General features: G+C 48.6%; 1 protein-coding gene across 4 annotated transcripts; it reads right to left on the reverse strand.

Moving 5' to 3' along the window:
* Window positions 1-761: 761 nt before the first annotated feature.
* On the reverse strand, window positions 762-12643 carry LOC119859732 (histidine--tRNA ligase, cytoplasmic-like). Of its 4 annotated transcripts, none has more exons than XM_038412224.2 (13): window positions 12162-12643; window positions 10519-10608; window positions 9825-9944; window positions 9338-9433; window positions 8196-8321; window positions 6372-6479; window positions 6021-6119; window positions 5280-5373; window positions 4814-4941; window positions 4490-4732; window positions 3424-3540; window positions 2536-2682; window positions 762-1826 (listed from the first exon to the last, which is right to left on the reverse strand). In XM_038412224.2, exons 1-13 carry the CDS (start codon window positions 12270-12272, stop codon window positions 1770-1772), a joined length of 1536 nt encoding a protein of 511 aa, XP_038268152.1. In that variant the 5' UTR covers window positions 12273-12643; the 3' UTR covers window positions 762-1769. The 4 variants fall into 4 exon arrangements, with proteins under 4 accessions (XP_038268152.1, XP_043376131.1, XP_038268155.1 ...); XM_043520196.1 differs by having other exon boundaries at window positions 4814-4946; window positions 5282-5373; window positions 12162-12558; XM_038412227.2 differs by lacking the exons at window positions 8196-8321; window positions 9338-9433 and having other exon boundaries at window positions 12162-12558.
* Window positions 12644-12661: the final 18 nt, after the last annotated feature.

Genomic DNA, 12661 nt, shown 5'->3' on the forward strand with positions numbered 1-12661 from the left:
CCTCAGAGATCAGAGGTGGGACAGAGCCTCAGGGAGCCCTGAGCCATAACAGGCCTTGTCTATGCAATAACTTTGTTTCTGTGATCTAGAGGTGTGAAATTTTACACATTTCTACCAGTATAAAACCGATCTGGGTACTCTTCTCAGTAGAGTGCCCTTATGTCTCCTGGGAAGGGGATTAAGATAAAGTCACTCTTACAGTGGAATAATAATATCCACAAGGGGTGGGCGAGATGGAAATTACACTTCTCTACCTGGGAAACTCTTAGCAGCTATACAAGCTCCTCAGGGTGAAAGTCCTAAATGGTCTTTTCTCTCCTCCACAAGTGCTTGGAGACCTCTGACTGCTAGAAGCTGGGACTGGATGATGGGATTGCTCACTGAAAAAAAAAAAAAAATTGTCCTATTTGCTCACTCACTCAGAAGCATCTGGAACCAGCCATTGTCACAAGATGGGATACTGGGCTTGATAGACCATTGGTCTGACTCTGTAGAGCCATTCTTAGATAAGGGCCATACAAACACCAGAAGTTGGAACAGCCCATTATTCTAGTGGCTGCTGTGCTCTACAGCTCACTGTTTCACACATTTGAAAATAGTCTTGTCGTTCAAAAAAAGCTATTCTACTCTAGCAAGCTGGGGAAGCTACTCTTTATAAGCAACAAAAAGAAAATCCCAGTTGGGAACTCACAAAAGTAGCTATAACTCAGGTGTAGCACATTACAGGTCTAGCTGAAGTCAGCAAACAGCTGTCAAACATCTTCAGCAACCCACAGTATTTTATTTACATAATTTATCCATGTTTGCATGGAAACCACAGTCTCAGCTCATCCACAGCCTCATTCGCTTTAGACAGAACCACGGGAGAAGAGACTAGATCACTAAAACCTTGATCAATGGGGTCATTTCCTGGGAGGAGGGATGTAGCTACTGTGCAGCACTAGACCAACAGCCCAGCCACAAATGGGAATATCATGTCCAATCTCCTGATGACATGTAGGGATACTGAAGAGCATCCTTGAAGCATAGTTCATCTGTGTCCTGGACAGCAGTGATACTCCCATCCCATTGAGCAGGGAAAGAGAAATTTCCTAGTTCAGCTCCATAACTAGGGGTGGGGGAAGGGAGCCCCACAGATGTGGACTGACCTTCCAGCGAGTCAGAGCTGCCCTGCACAGGCGAAGAGCAGATAGATTCTAAGGACAAGTTTCCATGGAGGTTCTGGATATGCGAGGATGCTCACAAGGCCACCCTCAGCAAGCCTGAACATAGCAAATTGCTGAGTCAACTTGCAAAGGCATCTGGGCATTGTGTAGGACCTGGCAAGTGTGAATTCCTTCAAGATCGCAAATTAACTCTGCACTAAGGCCTAGGTCATTGCAAGGGAATCTGCCTTACTGCAAAAGTAGGAGCTCTGCTTTGACCAGTGGGCTTGCTACCATAATACAAACACATTAAAACAGACCCACTCTTCATGCTACTTAACCTGAGAGGGCTAACAGATGGTAATCTGCCCTATGCCTTTAAAACGTGTCCACTCCCTACAAACGGAGATGCTGTACCAAGTCATAAGATTGATGGGGCAAGGTTAATCTCAGTGCAGCAGGATGTGGCCAGCCTTCAGCCCGATCAGCACTGCCCAAATCCTCACAGAATCATGGCCTGGCAGCACATCCCATGGCTGGAACCCCAGTGCATCCCATGGCTGGAAACAATCCACATAGCAGGAAACAGGTCCAGTGAGTCAAGCTGTTGTGCACAGAAGGGCTCTAGGACTCCACCCTTTTTCTGATTTCCTCAACAAGATTTTCCCTAGGGATAACGACCTGCACAACAAACAGGAAGGAACTGGTCACAACAATAAAACTGGTTTCAGAGTAGCAGCCGTGTTAGTCTGTATTCGCAAAAAGAAAAGGAGTACTTGTGGCACCTTAGAGACTAACAAATTTATTTGAGCATAAGCTTTCGTGAGCTACAGCTCACTTCATCGGATGCATTTCCGATGAAGTGAGCTGTAGCTCACGAAAGCTTATGCTCTAATAAATTTGTTAGTCTCTAAGGTGCCACAAGTACTCCTTTTCTTTTAACAATAAAACTGTCTCATGGGAAGTGCCCTGAGCTCCCAACAATATCAGGATGCCTACTTACCTGTCTTCTGCCATCCCTCAAACCTTATTATCCATGAACTGCCACTGGAAGCACCACCCCATAAAAATTCATCCCCTGACCACCAAGGAGAGACTTGTGGAAGGAGTGAAGATTAGGAATTTCCTGTTCCATACCCCTGAGGGACAGGATTAGACTGCTCAGCAGAGAGATTTAGTGATCTGTAACTCTGAGGAAGGTTTGCCATGGACTTAGACCAGTTTGTAAAGAGGATTCAATCTGTACTGGAGCCTGGTTAACTCTAGCGATCTGCAAGCTTGCAAAGAGGCCCTACTAGCCAGGGAGAATGTTGTCTAGAACCTTTCAATGGGTTTTGGAGGCAGCCTTTGGACCCCTTAGCCCATCCCCAATATCAAAGGACATCCTCACCTCTTCCCTGCTAGCTACGACTCGTAGCTTGACGATTCCATTCTTCAGCTCCTGCTCTCCTATGATGGCTGCGAGAGGGATTCCCATGTCTTCACAATATTGCAGCTGGTTCAGCAGCTTGGGGTTCTTCTTATACAGCATCTCTGCCTAGAGGGGCAGGCAATGTGGTTGTGTTCAAGAGGTTACACAGAATATGAAGTGACAAACCCTACCCAGTTCTAACTCATTGCTAGGACGGGCTGGAAATTTGCTGATGGTTTTCTGGTGGAGAATGCAGATTAGTTGAAATCTAAACATTTTGCGGAGGTGGTTTGATTTCGACTAAGCTCCAGTGGAACCCAGGCAAGTTTTGAAACCCATCTGCTAGGCAGGTTTTCCTACCAGCTGGCCTGCCTTGTGGGCTACTAGCTCTTCTGCAGCCTACCTAGCAAGCTGATAGGGCCAAGGCCCTGAGAGCACCAGCTCCCAAGCTCTGAGGCTCCTGGCTCAGCTGGAGCTCCCAGTTTGCCTTCAACCTGCTGGGTGGAATTTCATCTGGAAATTATCAAAATTGTGATTTTTTTTTTGGCTTCTGTTTTTGTGGGTTTTGAAATTTGTGGGTTTTGTTCCAAATAGGAACTTAACCAAATTTTGAAATTCCAAATGCCTCCATGAAACAGAATTACCATTCTCCTCACAGCTCTGGCCATTAGCACAGAGTCCCCTGGGGCAGATGGTTCCAACAGGCTCAGTACCAGCAGCTGCCTTTCTCAGTCAGAGCGAAACAACTAAGAGGTTGGCAAGTTTGGTCTTGCTGTGCCACATCTCCCCAGAGACACTCACTCTCCCCCCATTCTAAGGCCTGGCTTTGAGAAGCACAACTAGGCCAGTCCAATTGCCAAGTCTTACCTTGATCCCAGAATCCCAGAGCTCAGAGATGAGTTTCAATCTTACATCAAGGAAGTTCTTCTGCGGGGTTGCCACCAGCACCTGCGTCTCAGTCGTCCGGATCTTCTCCTTAGAAGCCTGGGAGCAGAAATAGAGTTGTGAATGAAACGTAGAAAAACATCCTATTGCTCGTGAAGACATTCTGCAAGGCACATGTCAGTTGCTCCTCACCCACCCCTTGTGCCTATTACTGGAGAATGCCACCATTTTCCTAACACAAGCTATATAGGGGAGGATTACATAAACAACAAAAACCCACCAACTGTATTCAAAGAACGTTATTTTGCAATGTCAAACTTGTGCAACCTTAATTTATCTCCCTTGGGCACATGCATCATGACTCTGGATTTCATTATGTACTATTTTTTCCATAGGATCCCTGCCTCATTCTGAATACACACTGGACCTGTCCTGGGAACGAGGCAGCTGTTCAATAATTTTTTTGAGCCTCAGCAGACAATGAATTGCCTCTGTCTTATTTACAACACATCACCCCAACCCTAAACTAAATAGAGAATTACTGATTTCCTCATGGGTTTTTCCACCATCTATCATAGTAGTATGACGTTCACAATCATTAAGTTAATTATCTTCATAATGCCCTAGGAGACCAGTATTTTACAGATGGAAAACCAAAGCACAGGGAGATTAAGGCCAAAATGAGGATGCCAATTTACAGACAGGGAAATTGACAGAAAAGCAACTTGGTCCAAGCTTCAGCTAAGGAGTGGAAGAGCCCGGAATAGAACTCTAAGACCTCCTAAGTCCCAGCACTACCTTAGTGAAAAATTCTAATTCAAGTGATATGCTGAGGAAACATGTAGCAGAGGACTCAGATCTCCTGCATTTCATTCAACCACAAACCCATCCTTTCTTTTACTACAGTCCCATGCCTCATCTGCTACAGATCTTCCAATTTCTGCAACAAACGTGTCAGGTATCCTACAGAAAGTGGCCTCCTTACCTGCATCCCCTGGCTGGTCCCCACAGTGGTGGGCCATTCTGTGTACTTCTGAGTGGCACTCACCTCCACCTCTTGCTCTATGATGGAGAAGATCCGCTCGATTCCGATGCTGACTCCCACACAGGGCACCTTCCACCCCTTGGGGTCGAACATCCCCACCAGCCCATCGTAGCGGCCACCTCCAGCCACACTGCCCACGCTGACCGGCTCCTCCTTGTGGGCGTTCTGAGGCTGCAGCAGGATGGCCTCATAGATCACCCCAGTGTAATAATCCAGACCCCGCGCCAGGCTCAGGTCGAAGGAGATCTGCAGAACAGGAGGGGAATCCCATTACCAGGCACAACAAATGACCCAGTCAGGCCTGCTCAGTGTCCCTCCACCACTCACCTTATCTGCAATGCCAAACAGGGTCAGGTACTCAAACAGCAGCTTCATGTCTCCCAGCCCCTCCTGGGCCAGCTTGTTCTGGGACAGCTTAGTGTCCTGGAGAAGCTGCTCAATCAGACCCAGCCCACCTGCAATATACCAGGGAGGGAGACATGGTGTGGCCAAGCTCCTATGGACTCACTCCACCCAGCCTGGGTTACACCCACCTGCTCACTCCTTCAGCCTTGTGCATCTCTATCTCCCTCCCAGGGGATACTGACCATGCATCCCACCCGGGACACCCAGGTTGCAAGTCAGCTCGGCCTGGGCAAGAGCAGCTAAACGTCTGGGGAACCCTGACACGCCCCATGCAGAGATCAAGGAAGCTGGAATAGCTGTTGGGAAGGTGAAGTGACCCACATGGACTCTCAGCTGGCCTGGGTGAGGCTGGACAGGGAACCAGGTCTCACAGCTCCAGAGAACTCACCCTGCAGTTGAATGTATTCCCCAATGCGATCCACAGCCTCGGGTGAGAGACCTTTCTCTCCAACCATCTCGCTCTTCACATCCTCCCATGTTGCCTGGGGTGGAGGAGATGAGAACATTAATCACAGCTTTCCTGGTTGAATCTGCTGCTCCTGGGAATGCAAAACCCCTTCCCCAGCTTCCCCATCCACACTAATACTACCCCATGGGTTCAGAACACACCCTGCAGGAAAGGGGAGACCACTGTCTGGTGCTAATCCAATTAGAGATCTCCCATTTCTAACCTTCCCAGAAGAATGAACAATAGACTTCACTCTCATTTGGTGCCTTCAGTCTAAGCTCTCAAAGTTATTAATAAGTTAGGCCCAGATCCTCAAAAGGTTTTTGAGAGTTAGGGGCCTACTTATTTCACTGGAAGTTAGCAGACCATTGAGGATCTGAGCCCTAATCCCTCCAAATCCCTGGAGAGGCAGGAAGTCTTATCCCCATTTTACAGACGGGAAAGCACAGGCACAGAGAGCAGATGCGACTTGCTCAAGGACAGAATCCAAACTTCTTGGCACTTGGGAGAGCCACAGAGAATGTCAGCTCTGAAAGTCCTGCTTCAGATGCATGTTTCCATCCTACACATTTGGAGATGGATCACAGTCCTCCCACCAGAGCATGCACAGCTGAGAGCTAGGGCAGGCTAGACAGCAGTCAGTGTCTGCCAGCCAGGGCTGGGAAATCCGCAGAGCATTACCTTGTTCAGTTTGTCCACAGTAGAGCAAGTGCTACGGAACAGGCTGTCTGGAATGCCACATACTGCAAAAACGCCATTCAAAATGCGCCTGTCATTGACCTGGCGGTGGGAAGCAGAGTCACTCTGAATCGGAACCCAATGGAGCCTCCCAGTAAGATTGAATTACTTCCACTTGATTTCTATATGGCTCCAGAGGGCTGTGAAGCAACTGTAGTCAAAATCCCCCCATCCCTTCCTTCAGAGGCTCTCTCGTATGTAGGGCACACTAGAGTAGGGGACGGATGGGAGGGCAGGCTCATTCTGGCCTGGGAAGACATGTAACTTTATTAAACCAATGGGCTATGGTTTTACCTTAATGAGGAAGTCTCCAAGCTGCAACATGTTCAGGATCTCATGCACGATCTTCAGACACTCAGCATCAGGAATCATAGGGTCAAATTGGCCGGCGATGTCAAAATCCTGGGACAGAGGAGAATGAGAATCCAGGCAGTGTAACCCAGCTGAGATTCCCCAGAGGCAATCATAGAATATCAGGGTTGGAAGGGACCTCAGGAGGTCATCTAGTCCAACTCCCTGCTCAAAGCAGGGCCAATCCCCAACTAAATCATCCCAGCCAGGGCTTTGTCAAGCCTGACCTTAAAAACTTTTAAGGAAGAAGATTCCACCACCTCCCTAGGTAAATCAGGGTCCCCAGACACACAGCTCCCTGTGCTGCATCCCATTCCCTGTACCCAAAGGGGAGCCCAGGCCTGTTATGCAGAGGCCTGTACTCTAAGCTGTTCAAGGTAACAGAAATCCAACTCAGCCTGTTACCGAAAGCCATTGTTTATGAAAGTTAGCACAAGTTGGAGGCAACCAGATTAAGATAAACTGGACTGTTTAAGTTAAACCACTGTGCTAAGGGAACTGTAAAGCTCCTGGTAAAGAGAGGGATGGAATGGAACACGTCGACTGTAAATTGTGAGCTTTACCATCATGGTTGCCACCTCCACCATCTCCTGGGATCCACCAGGACACCACTGGGCCTTCGTAAACCTGATGCTGAGACAGGGCCTGATCAGACTGGGCCAGAGAGAGGGAACTGATGACATCGCTGTCTCCACCCGGCATGTGAGATTTGCATTCATGCTGTCACACTCCCTTCTCACCTTATTTCTTCTCTCTCCTTTCCCTTTCCTTTTTCTGTCTAAAGGGTCTGATTTAGCCTGCCAAGACAACACCATCTTTTGCAACACTGCTTTGAGCCTGTGACCAAAGAAGCAAGCTAAAAGCAATGCCTTCAACAGCCCAATGCGGGTACAAGTTTGCCAGGACTCTGAGCATGCTGGGTCTGATTTTCACCAGCAGTGAGGTTGCAAATGAGAGTCAGAAGCCAGGACAGAAGCAGCATTTTTGACCTCTGCACTTCTGTTTTCTCCCCTTGGGTGTTTGTCTTTTCTCTTAAACAGGAGTGGACTTCAACAACAGTTCCAACCCATCTTAACTAACTTTTTCTCTTTTTCCCCAAAAGGGTGGTTAGTAACATATTTCATTTAATCTAAAAGTCTGTCAAATAGGGGGTTTCCCCTGTTCAGACTCTACAGCTAAAGGGAATAAGGCAGTGGCTCTCAAACTTTATTACTGGTGACCGCTTTCATATAACAAGTTGCTGAGTGCGACCCCCCCTTCTAAATTAAAAACACTTTTTTATATATTTAACACCATTATAAATGTGGGAGGCAAAGCCGGGTTTGGGGTGGAGGTTGACAGCTCGTGACCCCCCCATGTAATAACCTCACGACCCACAGTTTGAGAACCCCTGGAATAAGGGATATTGTTAAGCCTGACTTAATACTTTGCATTTCAAATGCATTAACTGTTTTTCCTTCTTTTCCTGTATTTTTAAAAAAAGGTTAAAAAGACTATTAATGGTGGTTGTTAAAATGGGAGTCACAAAACCTTGGACCACACTTAACTGTTTGATATTGTAACAGTAAAAAGGGTTTCACTGCATCTTATCCATGAGAAACCCCCCTTTTTAGCACAACAGGCCTCAGACCCACGTGGAGCCCTCTTCCTCCCTGTCCCGTTCCCCATGCTTTGTGGGGAGCCAGAACCCAAGACCCCACACAAGGAACTCTGGGCCCAGAAACAGCTCCCTGCTGCATGGAGAACACTCAGGCTACTGGTACTCACACACTGGTAGAACTCCCTGTAGCGGCCCCTCATCATGGCTGGATTATCCCGTCTGTAAACTTTGGCAATGTGGTAGCGCTTAATGTTGGTGATTTTGTTCATTGCCAGATAACGAGCAAAGGGCACCTGAGCACAAAGGATTAAGGATGGAACCTAGAGATAATCTCCTGTGGCCTGGAGAGTTCAGGGCCAGGCATTCAGCCCCATTATCACTCTACAGACAGCTGCTGGGCCAGTACAACACAACCCCACAGCAAAGCCCATGCTAAAGGTTACCTGCAAACTGTGGCCACCTATCCTAATGGACAGTAAAATCTCAGTCCCTATGAGTGCATCTTCTTAGTAATCACACCATGTCAACAGCAAGAACAAACAGCCCCACTGGTGGGTCATTTGAACAGATGTTGCAGTCTTTTGTTGCTATGATACAAACTGAGATTGCATACATAATACAGTGACAGATTAAGGGCCAGAGATAAGGGAGCAAAAATGCTTGCAGGTGAAATTTTGACAGAGCTGCAGTCAGTAAAGCACGGTCCTGGATGGATGACCCATTTGCAACAGTAACAAAGGCTCTTTCACTGAGAATAGGGAGGTTGTGTGAAGAATCAGAAAGGAGGCTAGCCCAGATGAGCACATGGGGAAGGGAGTAGAGAGAGGAGATTCAATGTCCGGGGAGTACACTGGATCAAGCCCATGGGTGGTTTCTATGTACAGACCCTGAGGTCACCCGGGACCTAGTTTTGGGGATGGGGTGATTTAGTCACCATTCTGTGTGTCTAGTGGTGAGTAGTAATTCTTCGGGTGCTGGAGTTGGAAAGGCTGGGACTTGAGCTTATCCTAGAGACAGGAGCTAGGTGGGAGGGATGGAAGTTTGGATGAGGATGAGTCGAGACAGAGGTGTCCATTGGCAATGGCATGGAGGCAGTTACAGGTAGGCTTAGAAACAAGGGAAACACCGGGGAGGAATGGGATGAATGTATACAAAGTGGCATTAGCATGCACGTTCCTCCCTAGCTAGGAGGAGATGACAGAGATTTCAGCATGTCCTCACCTCCACCCCATGTACTCTTGCCTAAGAAACACCAGCAACCCCCTGAATGAGATGGTACTTCCCAAGACCCGGGACTCTAGCAGGATACAGTCAGGTCATAGCGAAGAGACAGCAGCTCTCCTCCCTGGTCTTTCAGGTCATAGATGAGCTTTGAGTCCTCCCCGTACTTCCCTGTCAGAGTTTCCTACAGAAAAGCAAGACAACTGTGTCAGGCAAGAGAGGATGAGTTCCAGAAGCAGAAAGTAGGAGCAAGAAGCTCCTAGAAAGAAAGCAGGGAGAATCCTTGAGCCTGATTTTAGAGGTGATCAGTTGGATCTAACCCCGGTCAGATGATCTAACCCCCCCTCCAGCTTTACCACAGAAGCTCACTTGCCACAGGAGCTGTTCACAGCTGAGTTCTTAGGGCATCTGCCCTTCAGGTCACAATTAAAGCAGCTACTGCCATTTAAAATGTACCCAATAATTTCAAGGGGCATAAAGCCACAAACCTATGGATCACATCTGACTTAGGGATCAGTGCCTCCAGCAGCACAACTTCCTCCTCCCAGATGTCACGTCACAGCCCCTACCCTCACCTTCAGCTCAAACACAGGGGTGTCGATGACCTCAGCCCCATGGCGCTTGAAGCAGCTGATGATGGTGTTCAAGACTTTCTCCCGGATGGCTGTTTGCTTGGGGCTGTAGTCCCTGGTGCCCTGAGAGCCCAAACCAAAGGGAAGTGGGTGAGAAATGTTAAAAGTGAAGAATTATAACCACCAACCTGCAACAGTAAAACCATCCAATTTCTAAACTGTTCCCAGCTCCTGCAGCTGCTCAAAGCTCTGAGCCCAAAAGTTTGGTGCTATAACAAGGGTCAGCTAGGCCTAGAATAATGAAGTTGATGATTCATTAGACCTACTGCTGTTTGAAACACTAGGGAACTTTTAGTGCACAGGGTCCACATGAACAATTGGCATGCTGGAGCACTGTAGATTTATGCCCCATTTGCTATGCACTAATTCCTCGTTTAGATTTGCCCTTAAGCATAAAAGAGTCAATTGGGAAGAGGGAATAGAATGGGAAATGAAGAAAGAGCCTTAGGCTTGAGAGGCAGGAGTTGAGGAAAAACTGTGCACCCTACCATAAAGTGCAGGATAACAAGCAGGAAAGGGGCAGTTTGTTTCAGTGGTGAAAGCACCTAAGCCATATGCCAGTAGAGATGGGGTGGGGTAACCAGGAGAGAAAGCAACCCATGAGAGACCCAACTCCCTGAAGGAGGTGGGGAGTTACCTTGGGGGTTTTCAGAATGAAGTTTTTTTTCCCCTCATCAGTTCCCAGCTGTGGCTTTGGCTGCTGGAGCTTTACCACACCCTCTGCCACCTGGGGATAGAGAAAAGGCGTTTGATTAACAGAATAAGACACTGACTCCTGAGTGTCTGTCTGATGTCAATTCAACTGGTGGACCTACAAGGCTTGTAGGAGGTTTACTTAGTTACTAACAGCTCCACTATAAGGCGGTGGCAGATACCTTTGGGGTTTTGAGAATGAAGTTCTTTTCCCCTTATCAGTTCCCAATCTGATTTCCTTCCCCAGACCCGAAGAAGAGCTCTCCGAAACTTGAATGCTTGTACCCTCCAATAACTGAGGTTGATCCAATAAAATATATTATCTCACCCACCTTGTCTCTCTCATATCCTGGGACCAACACAGCTACAACAATACTGCAAATAACAGCTCCACTGTAATTCAAGTCCTTGCTTGTCCTAATTTTTCTTGCATTTGACATTTTAAGTTAACAGGACAGCCAATGATTCTTAGCAGCCCACATTAGAGTGCACAGGAATCTGGGAACCATTGACACCCACTGACTACAGAGTAGAAAATATAGTTAGTTGTTTTGGCTAGGTAAACTAGAAGGCTCCCAAATCTGGATGATCACCACTTTCTATCCAGCCTGAATAATCCCTGCCAGAACTCCTGGGGGACTCCAAACTTTGCCCACCAGAGGGCTGCACTGGCAATTTGCCTGGGATCTGCTGCCTTCATCTAACCCAGTCCTTTAATTGGGATCAAGATAGAGCATCACACACTGGAACCTCTAGTCCGTGCACTCAGGGCATACCCTGGTAATAACACTTGGTGCTCACATAGCACTTAACAACCTGAAAGTCAGTTGGACACATTAATTCCCTCGGCATAGAGTCCTGTGGCACCTTATAGACTAAAAGACATATTGGAGCATGAGCTTTCGTAGGTGAATACCCACTTCGTTGGATGCATGTCATTAATTACCTCATTAACACTCACAACACTCCGGGAGATGCTTTCGCCATCAATAAAGATGGAAATAGGAGTGACACCGAGAGAGTGTCCAGCTACCCAGAACCAGACAGTGTCAGCATCAGAATCATAGAATATCAGGGTTGGAAGGGACCTCAGGAGTCATTTAGTCCAACCCCCTGCTCAAAGCAGGACCAATCCCCAACTAAATCATCCCAGCCAGGGCTTGTCAAGCCTGACCTTAAAATCTTCTAAGGAAGGAGATTCCACCACCTCCCTAGGTAACCCATTCCAGGGTTTCACCACCCTTCTAGTGAAAAAGTTTTTCCTAATATCCAACTTAGACCTCCCCCACTGCAACTTGAGACCATTACTCCTTGTTCTGTCATCTGCTACCACTGAGAACAGTCTAGATCCATCCTCCTTGGAACCCCCTTTCAGGTAGTTGAAAGCAGCTATCAAATAACTTGGGTTAGGATCCAAGTGCCAGCCCCTGCTTCTCTACAGCTTCGCGGGCTCTGCCTGGCTTAGGCTCCGACCTCCCACGTCTCCTCCCGGGAATCAGAGCCCCTCTGAAAGACAAAGCCTTGTCCGCTGGGAGCGGACGGACCCTCGGGGCTGGAGCAGGACCCGCCACCCGGAGCGAGACGCACCTGGTTTTGGGGGTGGGCAGCAAAGGCCCGCAGGGCGTAGGACGGTGCCAGGTGCTGGCCCCCGAAGGGCAGCCGGCAGCCCCCCGCGGCGAGGGGGCGCAGCCAGTTCATGACTCAGGAGGTAGGTAGATCCCGCCTAGAACTCGCCCCGGCCCTGCGCTGGGTGCGGAGAGACCCGAGGCTACGCAGCCGGGAGCAGGGAAGAGACACGCGTGAGGGGCTAGCGCGGGCACCTCAGCTCCCCGGACCCAGCGATCTCCGCAGGGCTACAGGCTGACCGGGAGCCCCCGGGGGAGGCAGAAGCAGCGCTAGAGCCCGGGACGCTTTTCTGCCCTGACACCCTGCCCCGGAGGACTCAGCCTCACTGCCGCCATAGAGTAGAGATCGGCTACGGATAGAAAGTTCACCCTCTCTAACCATAGAGCCTCAGGACCGCCAGTGCGTTTCCGCAGAACTAGAGCGTCCCGGAGCCAACCGGACAGAGCTGTTCCGGGTCAGCA

The sequence above is a fragment of the Dermochelys coriacea genome, chromosome 8 (assembly GCF_009764565.3).
Source record: "Dermochelys coriacea isolate rDerCor1 chromosome 8, rDerCor1.pri.v4, whole genome shotgun sequence".
Lineage (NCBI taxonomy): Eukaryota > Metazoa > Chordata > Testudines > Dermochelyidae > Dermochelys > Dermochelys coriacea.